We start from the raw sequence: 15,892 nt of genomic DNA, 5'->3' as shown, positions 1-15,892 counted from the left end.
GCCAAATTAAAAGAAAAGAAACAGGTGAAATTTAACTTTTAAAATTTAACTCAATATACCTACAACATTATTTCAGCATGTCATCAGTATGTAAAATTACTGAAGAGATATTTACATTATTTTTTGCATAGTAAGTCCTTGAAATACTTGGGGCGCCTGGGTGGCTCAGTCAGTTGAGCATCCCACTCTTGATTTCAGCTCAGATCATGATCTCAGGGTCATGAGATTGAGCCCTGGTGTAGGGCGCCACACTCAGAGGGGAGCCTGCTTGAGATTCTCTCTCCCTCTCCCTCTGCCCCCCCATGTGCGTGCATGCGCGTGCTCTCTCTCTCTCGCTCTCTCCAGTAAATAAATTTTTTTTTAAGATTTCATTTATTTATTCATGAAAGACACACAGAGAGAGAGAGAGAGGCAGAGGGAGAAGCAGGCTCCCAAGGAGCAGGGAGCCTGATGCGGGACTTGATCCCGCGACCCTGGGATCATGACCTGAGCCGAAGGCAGACGCTTAACCATCTGAGCGACCCAGGCGCCCCATCCAATAAATAAATCTTAAGAAAAAAAAAGAAATATGGTGTGTACTCTTCCATCACTTCTCAATTCAGACTAGCCACAGTTCAAGTGCTCACCAGCCACATGTGGTCAGTGGCTACTGTACTGGACAGCACAAGGACAGATCAAGGATTCTGACCCCCCTCTAAGGATGGTGAGAAGTGGGGCAGCCGCATTGTCTGGGAAAGCAGGCTGGTACTGTCCACCAAATTTCAGGCTTGCAAAATATAATAATCTTATCCAATTGAAGATAAGATTTCATTATAAAGTAGAATAAAACATATCAAAACAGAGGTCCAAAATTTGTTAATTCCTTTTAAAAAAGTATGTGTTAGAGAAGCTGACGTTTCCCTCTTAGAACTGACACTGATACTTCAGGGTTGGGACAGGAATGTTTGTTCCCTTTTGCATGGCCCTGTTATTCTTCTGTCTTGATAAATACCATCTGGGAAGACTAGATTTTCTGTGGCCTGGAGCCAGGTGGTGGAAAAATCCTTTGCCCTGGGGCCCTTCTCGGTCCATAGGGCAGGCCTCTGACCATTTCTCACGGGGCTCACCAACCCCTCATGGTGGCTCCTGAAGGGACTATTGAACTCTGGAAGGAAAGAAGGGACTGGTAGGCCGGCATTTCCTGGTTCCAACAGTGGACAGGCCTTCCTCCGGGACACTGTGCCAGGCACGCTGCAGGTGCTATCCTTTTACACCTCCCCACCATCCTCTGAGGTCAGCGTTAGCACCTGCAAACCCCAGAGAGTGAAGAGGTTCATTCAGGGTCATAGAGCTAGTCACCCTGAACTTTCTGACACCATAGCCCCGGATTACAGCAGTCCAGCCTTTGGGGATTTTATTTTATTTTATTTTTTTAGAGAGAGAGAGAATGAGAGATAGAGAGCATGAGAGGAAGAGGGTCATAGGGAGAAGCAGACTCCCTGCCGAGCAGGGAGTCCGATGTGGGACTCGATCCTGGGACTCCAGGATCATGACCTGAGCCGAAGGCAGTCGCTTAACCAACTGAGCCACCCAGGCGCCCCCAGCCTTTGGGGATTTTAATACTTTCTGCCCACCCACGAACATGGGAACAGGGGTTGCCAGCAAGAAATTTTCGTATCTGTGTTCTGTTTCCATGTGAACTACCCCTGGTGGAGTACTTAGAGTTGACTTCAGTCTCTAAGATTTGAGATCAGATATTCAGGACATGGGGAAAAAAAAAAAAAAAAAAAGAAAGGAAAGAAAGAAAAGAAAAAGGAGACAGCCTCCCTTTCTATATCAGGAGGTCCAGCCTCAGGAAACTTAGGAGGGCTGCTAGAGCTTTTTCGTCTTGTTCCTGACGAGTTCGAAGATCTTTGGTGCCGGGAGCCCTGTGGCTTTAAGCCCGACCTGGTTTGTTTGGGAGGAGACTGGGAGGGCGAGGGAGGGTGCCCGCCTACCTGGGGGAACCTGCTCGAGGTGAGGCTGGAGCGGCTCGGGATGCGAGGCGGGCGGGGGCAGGCTGAAAGTCGGAGCAAGCAGGAAGTGAAGCGAGGGCCGCCCGGGAGGAACCAGACTAGGCGAGTCCCGTCGCTGACAGGCCCGAGCCGCTGGGAGACATGGTGAGCGAGCTGCGACCAGAAAGGGGCTGATTCAAAGACGAGCCAGAGTGGGCTGGGGTGGGGGTGGGGGGATCGGGGGAGCTGGTGGCAAAGTCAGAGCGCGGGGCCAGGGCTGACTGTGGCTGCTCTTCTTTGACAACTTGGCTGCGTAAAGCTCCGAGCTGCCTGGACGGGTATTCCTGCTCCTGGCCTACTCCCTCCCACCCCTGACCTCCGTGCCGCCCCGGAGCAGGGTTTCGGTGAGGGGCGCGGCGGGGGGGGTGATCCGAATTCCAGGCGGGGAGTTGCTGAGAGGCCCTGCATTTCCTCCTCCAGCCCGCCAGCCGCCGGGTGTTGTGACACCCCTGGGCAGCACCTCCGAAGTTCTCGGGGGCACATTCCAGCCCCGCGGCTGCCTTTCACTTTATCCCTATATAGAAACTCCAAGAATCTGTCTCCCTGCCGAGTCTAAGGAACCGGCGGCCCCCTCTCTCTAAACATGAGGAAGCAAGCTAAGGGTTTCTAAAAGAACCAGAAGTTGGTTCTCTGTGGATAGTCCGTCTAGTTTGGACCCACGCTACCCGGCCTGTTTCGGAGGTCGGGTGGGTCGGGGAGGGAGGAGCCTAAGAGTGGTTTTTCCCTCCCCGTTCAAAAACCTTATCATCAGCCAGGGGGTATTTGCCCTCCATTTCCCCCAACACCCAGGCTGCTGTTTTTATTTAATATCTGCTTAAGCAGGCAGGGGTGGCCTGGTGCCTGCACATGGTGCTATGTGGTGGTGAAAGCAGAAGTTCATGGCGCAAGGGTCCTCCCTGGTGGGGGAGGTCCTGGTGGGGGCCTTGGAGCCTGGTTGCTGTTACTCTCCAGCTGCTTGCTGTGTTGCAGTGAGAGGGGCTTGTGCCAGCACAGATATTTATTTATTTATTATTTTTTTTCAGCACAGATATTTTTAAAGAGTACCCTGGTAAATAGTGGTGGGCTTCTCCATCCTGAGATGCCAGCTTAGCAGTCCTCTGACCCCAGTGGAGGAGCAAAGCCACCCTGGAGTGGGATTTAGGGCTGTGTTTCTTTTCCTCGTCAGGGGCTCCAGAGAACCTGACAAGAAACTTGATCTAGTCTGTCTAGCATCAGCACTCACCTTCTGGGGCTTCCAAATGCATTTGTTTTTGATTACATGAGTAATACATGAAAACATTCTCTTTGTAAACAGTTGAGGCATTAAAAAAAGCTAAAGTCCATCCCAGGCCTTCCCCTCCCCTGGCCTCTGAGACTGAGTCTCAGTTCCTCCACCACTTGGCCTAATTAACCCCTGTGTTGCCGCCCAGGAGGAGGCCAGTGGAGGTGGGGGACATGACCATGTGCGGAACCTGCAGAGTGAGGTGGAGGGCGTCAAGAATATTATGACCCAGAATGTGGAGCGGATCCTGGCCCGAGGAGAAAACTTGGAACATCTCTGCAACAAGACAGAGGATCTGGAAGCCACAGTGAGATGGGGAGCCCACGGTTGGGGGTGGGTAGAGGAAGAGAGGGAGGGAGGATTGTTGGGTTTTGGGGGGGCTGGTGTTGTTGGGGGCAAAATGAATAGGAGGGAAGTCTGTCTTTTCACTTGTTTTGGAAATTGACAAGCAAGTCCCCAGTTCGATTCTGCTCTACTCCACTGATACTGGTACTGGGGTCCAGGGAATGGCTCCAAGGACTGGCGGGGGAAGGAGGAAGATGGGTGGGGCTGACTCTTGGAGGCATTTTCTGAGACAGCTAAGATGGCCCAGTTAGCCCTCGAATTCTTAGGCTTCTCTCCCATGAAACTGATTTTTCCCTTTGAAGGCTGCCCTTGACAATCATTTGGACCTGACCTCCCAAGGACAAAAATATTGGCTCTGGAAAATCCTCCTAGGGCCTTTGGCATTCTCTAGGAGTTACTAGGCAGGGGGGCGGAAAACTGTTAGAGTTTTGCTGAGTCTGCTTTAAAAAGAAGCTGGGAAGAGCTGTGAAATTCTTTGATCCAGGGGTCCTCTGCTAGCTGAAGGCTAGAATAATATCTCCCACACATCTTGCTAGACCTCATTCCTCTCTCTCTCTCTCTCTCTCTCCCTCCCTCCAGCCAGGGGCTGAAGCCAGCTGCTCAGGGAGGGAGTAACTCTAACAGAATAGTCCAACAAAGGTTGGAGGCTAAGGTTCCATGTCCACAGGGAGAGATGCTGCGGCTTTCTGAGTCCTAGGCGTCATCTTGGGTATAGTCTCCCCGGGACTTAGTGTTTCTTTCCACAGCCTAGGCTGGGGAGCACGGCCCTGGGAAATGTAATTTCTGCAACTCGAGTTGCGGAGGAAGAGTAGCAGTTTCTCTCACCTCCAGCCTCCCTGCTGCCCTGGCCTGTCCTCCAGCTTCAGCGGTCCCCATGGGGCAAGGAGTTGTGGACCCAGGGAGATGCGGCCACCTGGAGCTTGCGCTGCTCGGCCCCAGTGTGCGCCCTCCCAAGGGCGGATTGTGCAGACAGTGTCGCATCCCTGGGTGTGAGCATATGTAAAAGGCCCCTCGATGTGCGTGATGGTGCAGGGGTAAGAAGAGAAGAGGGGAGGCAGGGGGCCAACGGGAGCCCAAGAATTCTAAATTTGAGCCTGGCCCATCAGAGTGTCATGAAGGTGTATCTGTCAAGGTAGAAGGACAGCACAGTTTTTTTGTGTAACAGTCTGTTCCTTCAACTGCTCACTTAAATATTTAGATGGATAGCATGTGGGCCTCTGTTTGTCCTCTGGTTCCGGTGGGAGGAGGCACTGGTTCACTCTGCCTTGTCCCCAACAGTCGGAGCACTTCAAGACCACATCGCAGAAGGTGGCCCGAAAGTTCTGGTGGAAGAACGTGAAGATGATTGTCCTCATCTGCGTGGTTGTTTTTATCATCATCCTCTTCATTGTGCTCTTTGCCACCCATGCCATCCCAACCTAGGGAGCCCCTCGCCCCCGTCCTCCTCTTCTGGGCACCCCTCCATAGTGGGTGCCAAGAAGGGCCCTCTCTCCCGTCATTGCCTGCAGGGAGTGCTGCTGTGTCCTCCCGCCCCTCACTCTGAGGCCCCTCTGCCACACTGTCTGCCTGAGGCACCTTGGACCCCTGGAAGGAGAGAGCTGGACTGTGGCTATGTTTCATGGGCCCTCAGAGCTGGTTGGAGAGACCCCAGAAGGCCCAGCCTGGGGCTGGGAAACTGATGGTGGCCGGTGGGCAATAAAGACCTTTCAGTATCCCTACACATGTGAGGTAATTTCTTCCCTTCCATTTTGCCTTTGGCTCTTCTATTTCTTTTCTCCCTGGGGACACCCTCTGGCTGAGATTCTCCTATTTGAGGCCCCATGGTTGGAGGGGTAGAGAGTGTAAGTTTGGAGAAGAAAGGTGGGGTCTCCCCATCCTTCTCTATTTCTCATTCTTTGTCACAGGTCTTAGGAACCAGAATTTTCTGAGGCTCTTGGCATGTGGAAAAATAAACCGTTTTAGGGTGGTATGCAAGACTCCTAAGTGTGTCCCCCTGGGGTCTTGCCATGTCCATTTATTACTTTTCTGCTGGAAGTGTTAGCCGAGACAGGCAAGGGCCTCTTTCCATCTCTCTTCTGTGGCCCTGTTGTAGTCAAGAGTGAGGGGTTGGAGGAACTGGGCCACTTTTCCTTCTTTTTGGTTCTGCAAAGTTCTTTTTATTTATTTCTTTTTAATTTTTAAATTTACGTAATCTCTACACCCAACATGGGGCTTGAACACACGACCCTGAAATTAAGAGTCACATGTTCTTCCGACTGAGCCAGCCGGGTGCCCCTGGTTCTGCAAAGTTCTATTTGTCTTTTGTCTGCCCCTGCCCTTTTGGGACTTAGCAGGGCCTCCGGGTCTCAGCTGAGGGGGCGAACATCTCTCCTCATGGCTCGTGGCTGGGCCCAGTCAGTGTCACAGGACAGGGCCTATGGCCCTCCTTCCCCTCCACGTACAATGGGCCTCTTTGTCTTTGGGCTTCTCTCTTCTCCACCAGGTTCCACCTCATTGTCACTCTTTCCTGTCTTGGTTTGGGGAAAGGATTCTTGCCGTCTCTGTCCCTGTTTCTCCTCTGCGCTTTCCAGTATTGAAAACAACCTGTATAGAAGGGATAGGGTTGGGAGACAGGATTTGGGACTCCTCCTGGCAAGTCAGGTTCTGGAATCATACTCTGAAAACCAGGGAGGAAAAAAAAAAAAGGCACAGAAAAGCCCTCAGGGCAGACTTTGTCCTCCTATGTCCTCCTATATCAGACTGTGGCCATCTTCTCTCCTCAGGTCATTCCTGGACTCAGAGTCCACAGTACTGGGGTGAAACCTCTTCCTTGGGATCTAGATCGCCCAGGGTGGGAATGTGGGCTGTACTGACGAAGGCTCAACCCAAGGAGGGAAGCCCTCAACCCCCTTCCCCAAGAGGGACCACAGTTGAGATGGTGGGGGTGGCATGGGGTGGGGTGGAGAACAGGTGTCTCAGACTCCGCTGCAGAGGAGAGGGGGAGAATGGGTAGATTCAGCTCAGGAAGGCTCTGGAGGGGTGGCTTCGCCCATCCTCTCTCCCACTGAGGAACAGGGTCATATGAGGGCAGGGCTGCAGCTGCCCTTGTGGTGAAGAGGGCAATACAGAACAGCCAGAACTAGCACCTTCTCCCTGGGGGTCTGTTTTCTTTTTGAATGGGGGTGAAATTCACACAACATACATTGTATAAGTGTACATACAACTGTAACAGACAGTGGTACCATTTTCTTTTTTTTTTTTTTTAAGATTTTATTTATTTATTTGAGAGAATGAGAGAGAGAGAGCACATGAGAGGGGATAGGGTCAGAGGGAGAAGCAGACTCCCTGCTGACCAGGGAGCCCGATGCGGGACTCGATCCAGGGACTCCAGGATCATGCCCTGAGCCGAAGGCAGTCGCTTAACCAACTGAGCCACCCAGGCGCCCTACCATTTTCCGAAATATACAATTCAGCGGCAGGTAGTGCATTCACAATGTTGATTGTGAATAGTTTCTTTCGTTCCAAAACTTTTCTTCGGGGAGTCGGGTTTGGGTTACCGGTGAACGCACTCACCCAGGTGGCAAAGACCCGGCCCGGCTGGCTGTTCGAGGCGTCTCTAGCACAGTGCCCAGCGTTGGCACGGATACAGAGGCTCGTGGAACGAGCGATACCTCCGCTCCGGAGCCCACTCCACTGTGCGCGGGTCACAGATTGGGCCCCCGACGTGTGGCCAGCGTGCCGCGAGAGCACCAGGCTGCTCAGGCGTGAGGCCCCCAGTTCCGGAGGCTGGGGGAGCCGTGCGAAGCTGGGCCGGGTGCCGGCAGCTTTCGCTTTGCGTCGCCCCCCGCCCCCGCCCCCGCCGGCCGCGGCCCCGCCCCTCCGCTTCCTCCCGGGTATCTGGCACCGCGGCCGCTGGGCGACAGAAGAGCCCGAGCTGGCGAGGCGGCGGCAGCAGCTATGGTGAGGGCCCGGGCGGGGCGGAGCCGGCCGGACGGGGGGCAGAGGGCGATGTGGGGGTGCGCGGCGGGAGGCTGAAGTCCGAGGGCGGGGGTGTCGTCCGGGACCCAGGCCGGTCCCCCCCCAACACCACCGCGAGGTGGCCGCGGCCAGGAGCCGAATGGGGGCCAGAGCCTCCACTGGGGGCGCGCAGGCTGGGAAGGGAAAGTTTGATCGCCTGTGTGCAGTGTGCATGACTCCGGCTTCCCCCTTCCCTGAGCCAAGTGGTTACGAGCCCGGGCTTCGGAGTCAGACTCCCGGCTGAGATCCTGGTGGTGGGCACTTACTGGCTCTGTGACCCCGGGCCAGTCACTTAACCTTCCTGAGCCATCTTCTTCGCATCTGTGAAGTGGGGTCAGCAATACCTGACTTACTGGGTCCTTGCGAGGTTAAGGGAGATAAAATGGCAGAGCCCTGCCTGGCACCCAGAACCTGCTCCTAAGGAGTGGTAGGTAATGTGATGACCTCTTCAGCCCTTCCCGGACCTGTGAGAAGCCAAGTGTGGCCCGGGAGTTGGAAACCTGAGCAGATGGGGTGGTAGAGGCCTTACCAGCGCCCTGGCAGGGTATTGGAGGGCACACTCCTTTCCCTGCGGAAAGATAAAGGGAGATGTTTACCATAAAAGTTCCCCTGAAGTTATCAGACTATGGCACAGTCCTGGCTCTCTCCTAACCTCTACCGAGGGACACATTCTTAAGGTGAGTCATCCCCCACTCCAGCTGCAGACTCTGGCCTGTGTCCCCACTTGCCATCTCTAAGGCAAAGGTGTCAGAAACAGGTGGTGCCAGTAGCTTGCCTCCATCCCCTGGACTCCTGGGAAGATAGGCTGGGCAGGAAGCAGGCTTGGTGCTTTAAGCTTCTGCCCTGGAGAAACTGGCAGAGGTGTGACAGATGTGGCCTGGCTGGGGGTCGTGATGCCTGGATGGCCGCATCTCTAGGGAACCAGAGGCAGGAAGAGGAAGCGGGGCAGGAAGATTGCACTGAGCTCTAAGGCCACGCCAGGAAACTGAGGGAGGCTCCAAGAATGGGACAAAGCTCCGAGCCCACTTCCCAGCATGCAGGGCAAGGGATCAGGCAGGGCTAGGGGTGGGCTTCCAGTCAGCCTTGAGCACTTGGGGAGAAGAGGAAACTCCTGAAGTGAAGGCTGAGGCCAGGATAATTTATGGGGTTTCATCTGAGGCCAACAGTGGATCAGAGCCTGGGGGGGTACCTTGATCTTTCTCCCCTCCCGGCTCCTAGCCCCATCCCTCTGTTTCTTTCACACCTGCCCCTTTCTCTGGCCCCAGCTCTTTCCCTTTCTTTTTCCCACCCATTTCCCTGCCTGGTCTTTCTTCCTCGTCCTGTCTCTGATTCATTCAGTCAACAAGCATTTCTTGGGCATTTCCTCTGTGCCAGATGTGGTGACAGGTATAGGGGAGAGAGCAGGAGTAAATAGTGATGGGAAAGATGAAACCTGAATGGGTAAGGGCTTGAATTCATTCATCCTATAGATGGTCCTCTCTCCTGCACTGTCCGGTGAATGTGGGTTTTGAGCCACGGGCTTCCCTCATATAGCACACAAGTTGACTTGGCCGCATTAAAAAGTCTGGGGAGTCTTTGGCCAGCCAGCTAAAGGATTTGACCCTCCTTTACCTGCATTCACTTTAGCACCGTGGTTAAGAATGTGATTCTTGGAGTCTACACTGGTTCCACTCCCGGATCGGCTACTTACTGGCTGTATGACCTTGGACAGATGATTCAACCCCTCTGAGCCTCAGTTTTTTATAAAACTGGGATAATAGCATGCCTTCAATGGATTGTTGTGAGGATTAAATAAGATCAGGTGAACAAACAGCAGGCAGCACCGTGCTTAGCTCAGAGTGTGTGCCCATTGGATGGTGGCTGTTTTCCCCGTCAAGACGTAGAACCTTCTCAACAGCCTGCAGTACCTGGTGGACGTAAACTCCATGCAGATTATTGAAGGCCCAGGTGATGTTCTGTATTTAAGTTAGAGACAAGTGCACACGTTTGCAATAAGGAAGAGCTTGCTTGGCTGGGTATTTTGTAGAATTATTTAAGAGGTTTTACTGACCACAGGTATTGAACAGTTCTTGAGATCTGACTGCTTAAAAAAAAAAAATCAGCGAGGGAAACTTTGGCTCCATCCACAATAATAGCTATTATTTATTGAGCATTTAGTACGTGTCAGGTATTGTGCTAAGCACTTTGTAACAGGTCATATGCGTTAGCTAACATGCTTGTTGCCACTTTACAGATGAGGAAGTGGAGGGTCGGAAAGGTCTCGTAGTAGGTGAGGGGCAAAGGCAAGATTTGAGGGAACCCAGGGCTGCAGTGCAGAGCCCTGGCCCTTAGCTCTGAGCTCGGGTGAATGCTGACCTAGGAAGGAGCTGGTACACCCCTTCGCTGCCCCCTGTCCTGTGACTAGGACAGTGTTGACAGCTGCAACAGGGTTTGTTTGGCACTCGCCAGGAGAGAAGGGAGACAGGAGAGTTAGGACAGGGAGGTTGGGAGAGATTTGTCTTCAGAGGAACCAAGGGTATGTGGCCTGGAAACACCGGAGCTATTTGAGGGTTTTAGGCGGGATATTCTGTACAGAGGGTAACGGTCTGTGGAGAACATTTCCCGTGTAACTGCCACCCCCTGTCTGCCAACCACGCGGCTGCTCTGCACTCCACCGCACCCCCTCAGCCCTGCAGACCCCGGGCAGGGCTGCAATGCACCCCTCTCAGCCGCCCTCCATCTCTCTGCTCTCTGCTCCCCACGAGCCTGGCAACTCCTCAAACCTTTGCTGGTGGCACCCTCCGGCCCAGGGTTCTCTGCTGCCAGCCATACTAGTCTACCACGGATAGAGAAATTCTTTTTTTTTAAGAGTTTATTTATTTTATTTATTTGACAGAGAGAGAGAGAGAGAGAGAGAGAGCACAAACAGGGGGAGCAGCAGAGGGAGAGGGAGAAGCAGGCTCCCTGCTCAGGGAGCCAGATGCTGGGCTCCATCCCAGGACCCTGGGATCATGACCTGAGCCGAACGCAGAGGTTTCACCGACTCAGGCACCCAGGCATCCCTAGAGAAATTACTCTGAAGCCCCCCTCCGCTGTCCCCCTTGGCTCAGAAGTCTACACTAGGTCTTGTTCCAGTCTTCCCTCCAAGTTAGTGTCCTCTTCTGGACTTTCATTCTGTGTGTTCTCTGGCCCCACCCTGCCCCTCCGCCCTTACCCTCGGCCTGGTCTGTCTCTGTGGAATGCCCCATCTCCACCCCATCCTGCAAGGGCTCCTCCCCCCGGGAATCCGCTCTCTGAGGGGGGCCCCAACCCTCAGCGTTGGCACCTCACAGCACAACCCTCCACTCTTCCCTAACAGTGTCACGTATGTCTCTTTCCCCCAGCCTATAGTGAGCTTCTTAGGAACAGGCACAACTCATTCAGAAATGTTTTTTCCCGTGTCTACTGTGTGCCAGGCACTATGCTGAGTTCACTACTGCTGGAGGGAGCGTGGCCCTGTCTCCTGGTCCCTTATCTCCATCCCCATCCTGTATAGTTCTTCATTTCTCCCCATGCCAGCAGAGACCTGTGCATGTAGTTTCCTTTTTCCTCTGGTTCAGGGAGGGCCAAGGAGGGCCAGGGGGTTAAGCCTGAGGCCTCTTTGTTCCCTGGAGCGAATGTGTTCATTTTGGCCCGGTCCCACCTCGGTCCGGACAGACCTGGCTTCGCAGCAAGAAGCACAGCCAGGTCTCCTGGAGAATGTGACCCAATGCCATCCCGTGTTGGAGCATCAGGGAACAACAGCTGTGGTTTTCATAGCGGAAAAAATAACATTCAGCATCCCACCAACCTCTAGCTGCCATTGTCATTTGGAAGCTTTGCCCATTCTCAGGTTTTGGCCTTGGCCCATTATGAAGGTGGGGATGCCTGGAATTGTGTGAACATGGGCCCTGGGGGTTTGTTGACTACCATGGTAGTAAGAATAGTGCTGATGATGGCTGACTGAGGAAAATGTACAGATGAGCGCAGCCTCCCTGCTCTCTGCATTATTGCTCCTTGTTCCCCAGTCACTGCTCCCCAGCCTGGGAGTGCACCCCTCTGGCCTGGTTTGCCTGCCCCCTCTCCAAGCAGGTTGCTTTTCTAGCTCATGGGTAAATATTGACCTACTCAGGTTTCAGATGCCTGCCCCTCGAAACTCCTGCTGGGCTGGATAAACACACTGGCATAACATCCCTTGAAAATAAGAGTTGCTTTTGGATAGGCTATAATGTGATTGACCCACTCACTGAGTCCTTGTAATGGTCAGCACTGTGCTGGCCCCCCTGGGCCACCGGGATGGGAGCAGACAAAGGTAGTCCCTTCCTCTGGGGCTTGTGGTCCAGTTGGGGAGATAGGACTCATATACAGGGAATGCCTGGAGGCTGTGTGCAAGGCAGCTGCAAGGATCCTGAATGTGAATTCTTGCCTGAGTAGGAGTGGCCCTCTGTGACCACCAGATCTTTCCCCTTTCTCCGGTTTTAAGTGGAATTCAGTCAAGTGCCAAAGTGTCTGTTGCAGACAATGGGCAATGTGGTCTGGCAGGAAAGGGAGCTTGGCCAGTGCTCTGTGGGGAGGAGATGAGAACAGGGATGGGCTGCAGGGGACTAGGCTGGGAGGAGGGAGCTGCTGTGGTTTGTGAATCTGCTGGGATTCAGCTCCCTGACTCATCCCTGGACCTGTTTCTGGACTTCCAGCTCTTACTGGGGCCTCCTGCCTTGGGTCTCTCTCAGTTGCCTGTCTAAAGGCCAGTCCCTTTCTTGCTTGTGACACATGCTCTCTTCCTCTCCCCTGTTCTCTCAGCACTCCCCACCCCTCCCACGCTTGGACCCTGTGCCTCCCTTCTTAGTCCTCTGAAATGAGCTGGGTTCTTTTGTCGGGTGTGGTTGCTGCTAAAGCTGAGAGGTCTAAGAGTTGGTCTCATCTCTGTGAGTTGGACCCCAGGGAAGATCCTGGGTAGCTGGAAGGCTGAGGCCAGAGGCCAAGGAGGCTGAGGTTTCCAGGCAGACAGGGAATCAATTTTGAGCACTGATGTGGGAGTAGGGTCAGGAGGCAGAACTGGCCTGACCAGTCAGAAGGAGGTCTGATGTTTTCAGTTTGTTTCTCTGTGTGTGTCTGTGGGGTGAGGCAGAGGTTATGATGCGTGGTGGTCCAAAGCCCAGGGTAGAGGTCATCCTAGAGCAGGTGAGGAAAGTATCTGCTTTGTGGGGCAGGGGTGGGGTGAGATCCTGGGAAGTTTCCATCCAGGGGCATCTTAGAGGAAGCTGAGATGCTGTAGCCAAGGCTGACCTAGGACCTGCCTTGGTGGGCATAGAGAGGAACCTGTGAGATCAGAGGCAAGCCACACACACTCAGGAGACCAGTCCTTCACTCTGTACATATCATACCCTTACATGAAAGATGCTATTCCCCCTCCCCATACACGCCCCCTCCCCCCTCCCAACACACACAGTGGGGGCAAGGAGGCTGCTAGGTCTCAGGATCAGATGAGGGCTGGCTGGGGGCCTCATGCAGTTCTGACCTTGGGCTTGGTGCCCAGGCAGGGACAGAGTTGGAACGGTGCCAGCGGCAGGCGGACGAAGTGACAGAAATCATGCTCAACAACTTCGACAAGGTCCTGGAGCGCGATGGGAAACTGGCAGAACTGGAGCAGCGTTCAGACCAACTGCTGGACATGGTGTGAGGCCTGGGGAGGCAGGGATGGGGGTGGGAGAGGCCAGGGGGAGTCCTCAGAGAGAGTTCTCAGGCTGTGCTCAGGGTCTCCAGGCCCTTGGTGGGGCCTGAGGCTTGCCTGAGGGCCAGTGTGGGGCCTATGGGTTTGCATAGCCTAGATAAGCTCCAGGTAGGCCTCATGAAGTCAAAAGACCTTGGTTTGAAGCTGTGGACCTTCCTGAAGGTTGAGGGCTGGTATTGTTAACTGAAAGTGAGCCTGTAGGGGTACGAGTCAAGGGCTACACAGTGTCTGAGACCAGGAGTCAGGTTGGGAGGGTCCCAGGGTGGACGATGTGGAGAAGGGGAGCCGAGAGGCTGGGAAGATACAGATTAGGCCTTGCTGTGGGCGGCGGGGGCGGTGGGGGGTTGGGAGAACCTGGCCCTGGGGTTCCGGGGAAACCACTAACTCCCACCCTGTGTCGGGATGTTCACAGAGCTCAGCCTTCAGTAAGACAACCAAGACCCTGGCCCAGAAGAAGCGCTGGGAGAACATGCGTTGCCGGATCTACTTGGGGCTGGTGGTGGGCGGTGGCCTGCTCATCCTCCTGATTGTGCTGCTGGCCATCTTTCTTCCACAGAGCAGTGGGGGCAGCAGTGCCCCACAGGCCCAGGACGCGGGCGTTGCCTCAGGGCCTGGGGACTGACCCAGCCAGGCCTGGAGGAGAGGCCGAGTGGCCGCACTGGCTGGTCCTCGTCTCCAGAGAACCCTGGCGTTTGCTCCCATCTGAGCCACCCAACTGAGCACTGAAGAGCGACCCTGATGCGTGCACCTTTGCATCTCCTATCACGCCACAGACTGGCCCTTGCGGGCAGCCTGCTGCACTGGCCACTGCCAGGCCAGCCCCACCTGGAGCTCAGTAAAAGCTGCTGTTTGGTTAAAAGCTGCTGTTTGGTTAAAAGCTGGTATGTGTGTGTGTGAGTGTGTGTGTGTGTGAGTGTGTGTGTGTGAGTGTGAAGCTCTCCATGTTGGTTCATCCTGCTCTGCCTCCACTCTTGGGGTTGCTTAAAAAGTCGGTAGAAGGACTTCACCCCTGGGAGGGGGCCTCTTTCCTCTTCCTTCTGTACTTGATCCAACCCTACCCAGACATAGCCTTCTGGAGTGCAGGTGCAAAGACAGAGTGGCTCCCAAACCAGACCCTTCACAACCAGGGCCCTCTGAGCCTGTTTCCCTCAGAATGAACTCTATTCTTTTTCTGATGTCTTGAGGATGCTCAGAATAGGACTCCAGAAGAGGAAAGCGCCTCAAAGGTTTTTTATCTCACAAGGCTCTCACTTAAAAAAAAAAAAAAAGATTTTAGGGGCACCTGGGTGGCTCAGTTGGTTGGGCAACTGCCTTCAGCTCAGCTCAGGTCATGGTCCCGGAGCCCCGGGATCGAGTCCCACATCGGGCTCCCTGCTCAGCGGGGAGTCTGCTTCTCCCTCTGACCCTCCCCCCTCTCATGCTCTCTCTTTCGCTCTCTCTTTCTCAAATAAATAAAACAAAATCTTTTAAAAAATTTTTATTTATTTGAGGGAGAGCAAAAGAGAGAGCGAGCAAGCAGAAGCGGGGGTGGGGGACAGAAGCAGAGGGAGAAGCAGGCTCCCCGCTGAGCAGGGAGCCCAATGAGGGACTCAATCCCGGGACCCTGGGATCATGACCTGAACTGAAGGCAGATGCTTAACCACAACTGAGCCACCCAGGGGTCCCAAGCCTCTTATTCATTTTTTTAAAAAAGATTTTATTTATTTATTTCACACAGAGAGAGCACAAGCAGGGGGAGTGACAGGCAGAGGGAGAGGGAGAAGCAGGCTCCCCGAGGAGCAGGGAGCCCGATGTGGGTCTCGATCCCAAGACCCTGGGATCATGACCTGAGCCAAAGGCAGTTGATTAACCAACTGAGCCACCCAGGCGCCCCCCGCCCCCCACCAAGCCTCTCATTTTTTAATAGACGTTTCCCTCTCTGAACACTCTGTCCTCAATTTCTCTCCTACATTCTTCCTCAAACTTTACACTTGATTACAGATGAGGCCAATAGCAGTGAAAATGGGAAGGGCTTCTCCGGTAATGCATCATTACAAAGGATAGCCTAGAGTTTGCCCTGAACGCAAGAATTTGGCCTTTTCAAAGCTCCAGGGCCACACAGGGCTAAGCTGGCAGGGCCTCAGGGTCACAGGAAAGATGACTGGGTAAAGGCCATGGAAGAAGGAAAGACTGCGGGATCTGGGCAGTCTCTGCCTGGGCTACTTGACTGCACCTCAAAGTCAAGTGTGGGTGGAAGAGGAATTCAGAGTAAAGTGTGTAACAACAGAAGCAGTTCCTTGTTAGGTAAAGTGAGAGCTTCTGACAGAGAAACAACAAAGCTGAGACCTGTGTGGAGCTTTACCTCTCACAGAGCTTGTTACTTCCATGGGGCTCATTACCATCTTCTTTTCGGAAAGATGGGGAAAAACACTTGGCCCTGTAGTTGGTCAGCAACACCACTTAAAGGCCATGTGAATTTGGGCAAGCCACTTCTGAGGCTTGGGTTTTACATATGTAAAAAGGGACATAACTCCCAGAACAATTGTGAGG

The 15,892-nt window shown here is 53.8% G+C and overlaps 2 protein-coding genes across 2 annotated transcripts; both read left to right on the top strand.

The window, feature by feature from the left end:
- The first annotated feature begins 2,030 nt into the window (after positions 1 to 2,030).
- On the top strand, positions 2,031 to 5,357 carry VAMP8 (vesicle associated membrane protein 8). The gene is made up of 3 exons (XM_028097272.2): positions 2,031 to 2,138; positions 3,443 to 3,601; positions 4,918 to 5,357. The coding sequence occupies exons 1-3, from the start codon at positions 2,136 to 2,138 to the stop codon at positions 5,059 to 5,061; spliced, it is 306 nt and encodes a 101-aa protein (XP_027953073.1). The 5' UTR covers positions 2,031 to 2,135; the 3' UTR covers positions 5,062 to 5,357.
- A 2,152-nt stretch (positions 5,358 to 7,509) lies between these two features.
- Positions 7,510 to 14,222, top strand: VAMP5 (vesicle associated membrane protein 5). The gene is made up of 3 exons (XM_028122488.2): positions 7,510 to 7,578; positions 13,169 to 13,306; positions 13,776 to 14,222. The coding sequence occupies exons 1-3, from the start codon at positions 7,576 to 7,578 to the stop codon at positions 13,983 to 13,985; spliced, it is 351 nt and encodes a 116-aa protein (XP_027978289.1). The 5' UTR covers positions 7,510 to 7,575; the 3' UTR covers positions 13,986 to 14,222.
- Positions 14,223 to 15,892: the final 1,670 nt, after the last annotated feature.

The sequence above is a fragment of the Eumetopias jubatus genome, unplaced genomic scaffold (genome assembly GCF_037043125.1).
Source record: "Eumetopias jubatus isolate StellerSeaLion01/CBP00866 unplaced genomic scaffold, mEumJub1_p1.0 scaffold_9, whole genome shotgun sequence".
In the NCBI taxonomy this organism is placed as follows: Eukaryota; Metazoa; Chordata; class Mammalia; order Carnivora; family Otariidae; genus Eumetopias; species Eumetopias jubatus.
This window is presented reverse-complemented; position numbering and strand designations above follow the sequence as displayed.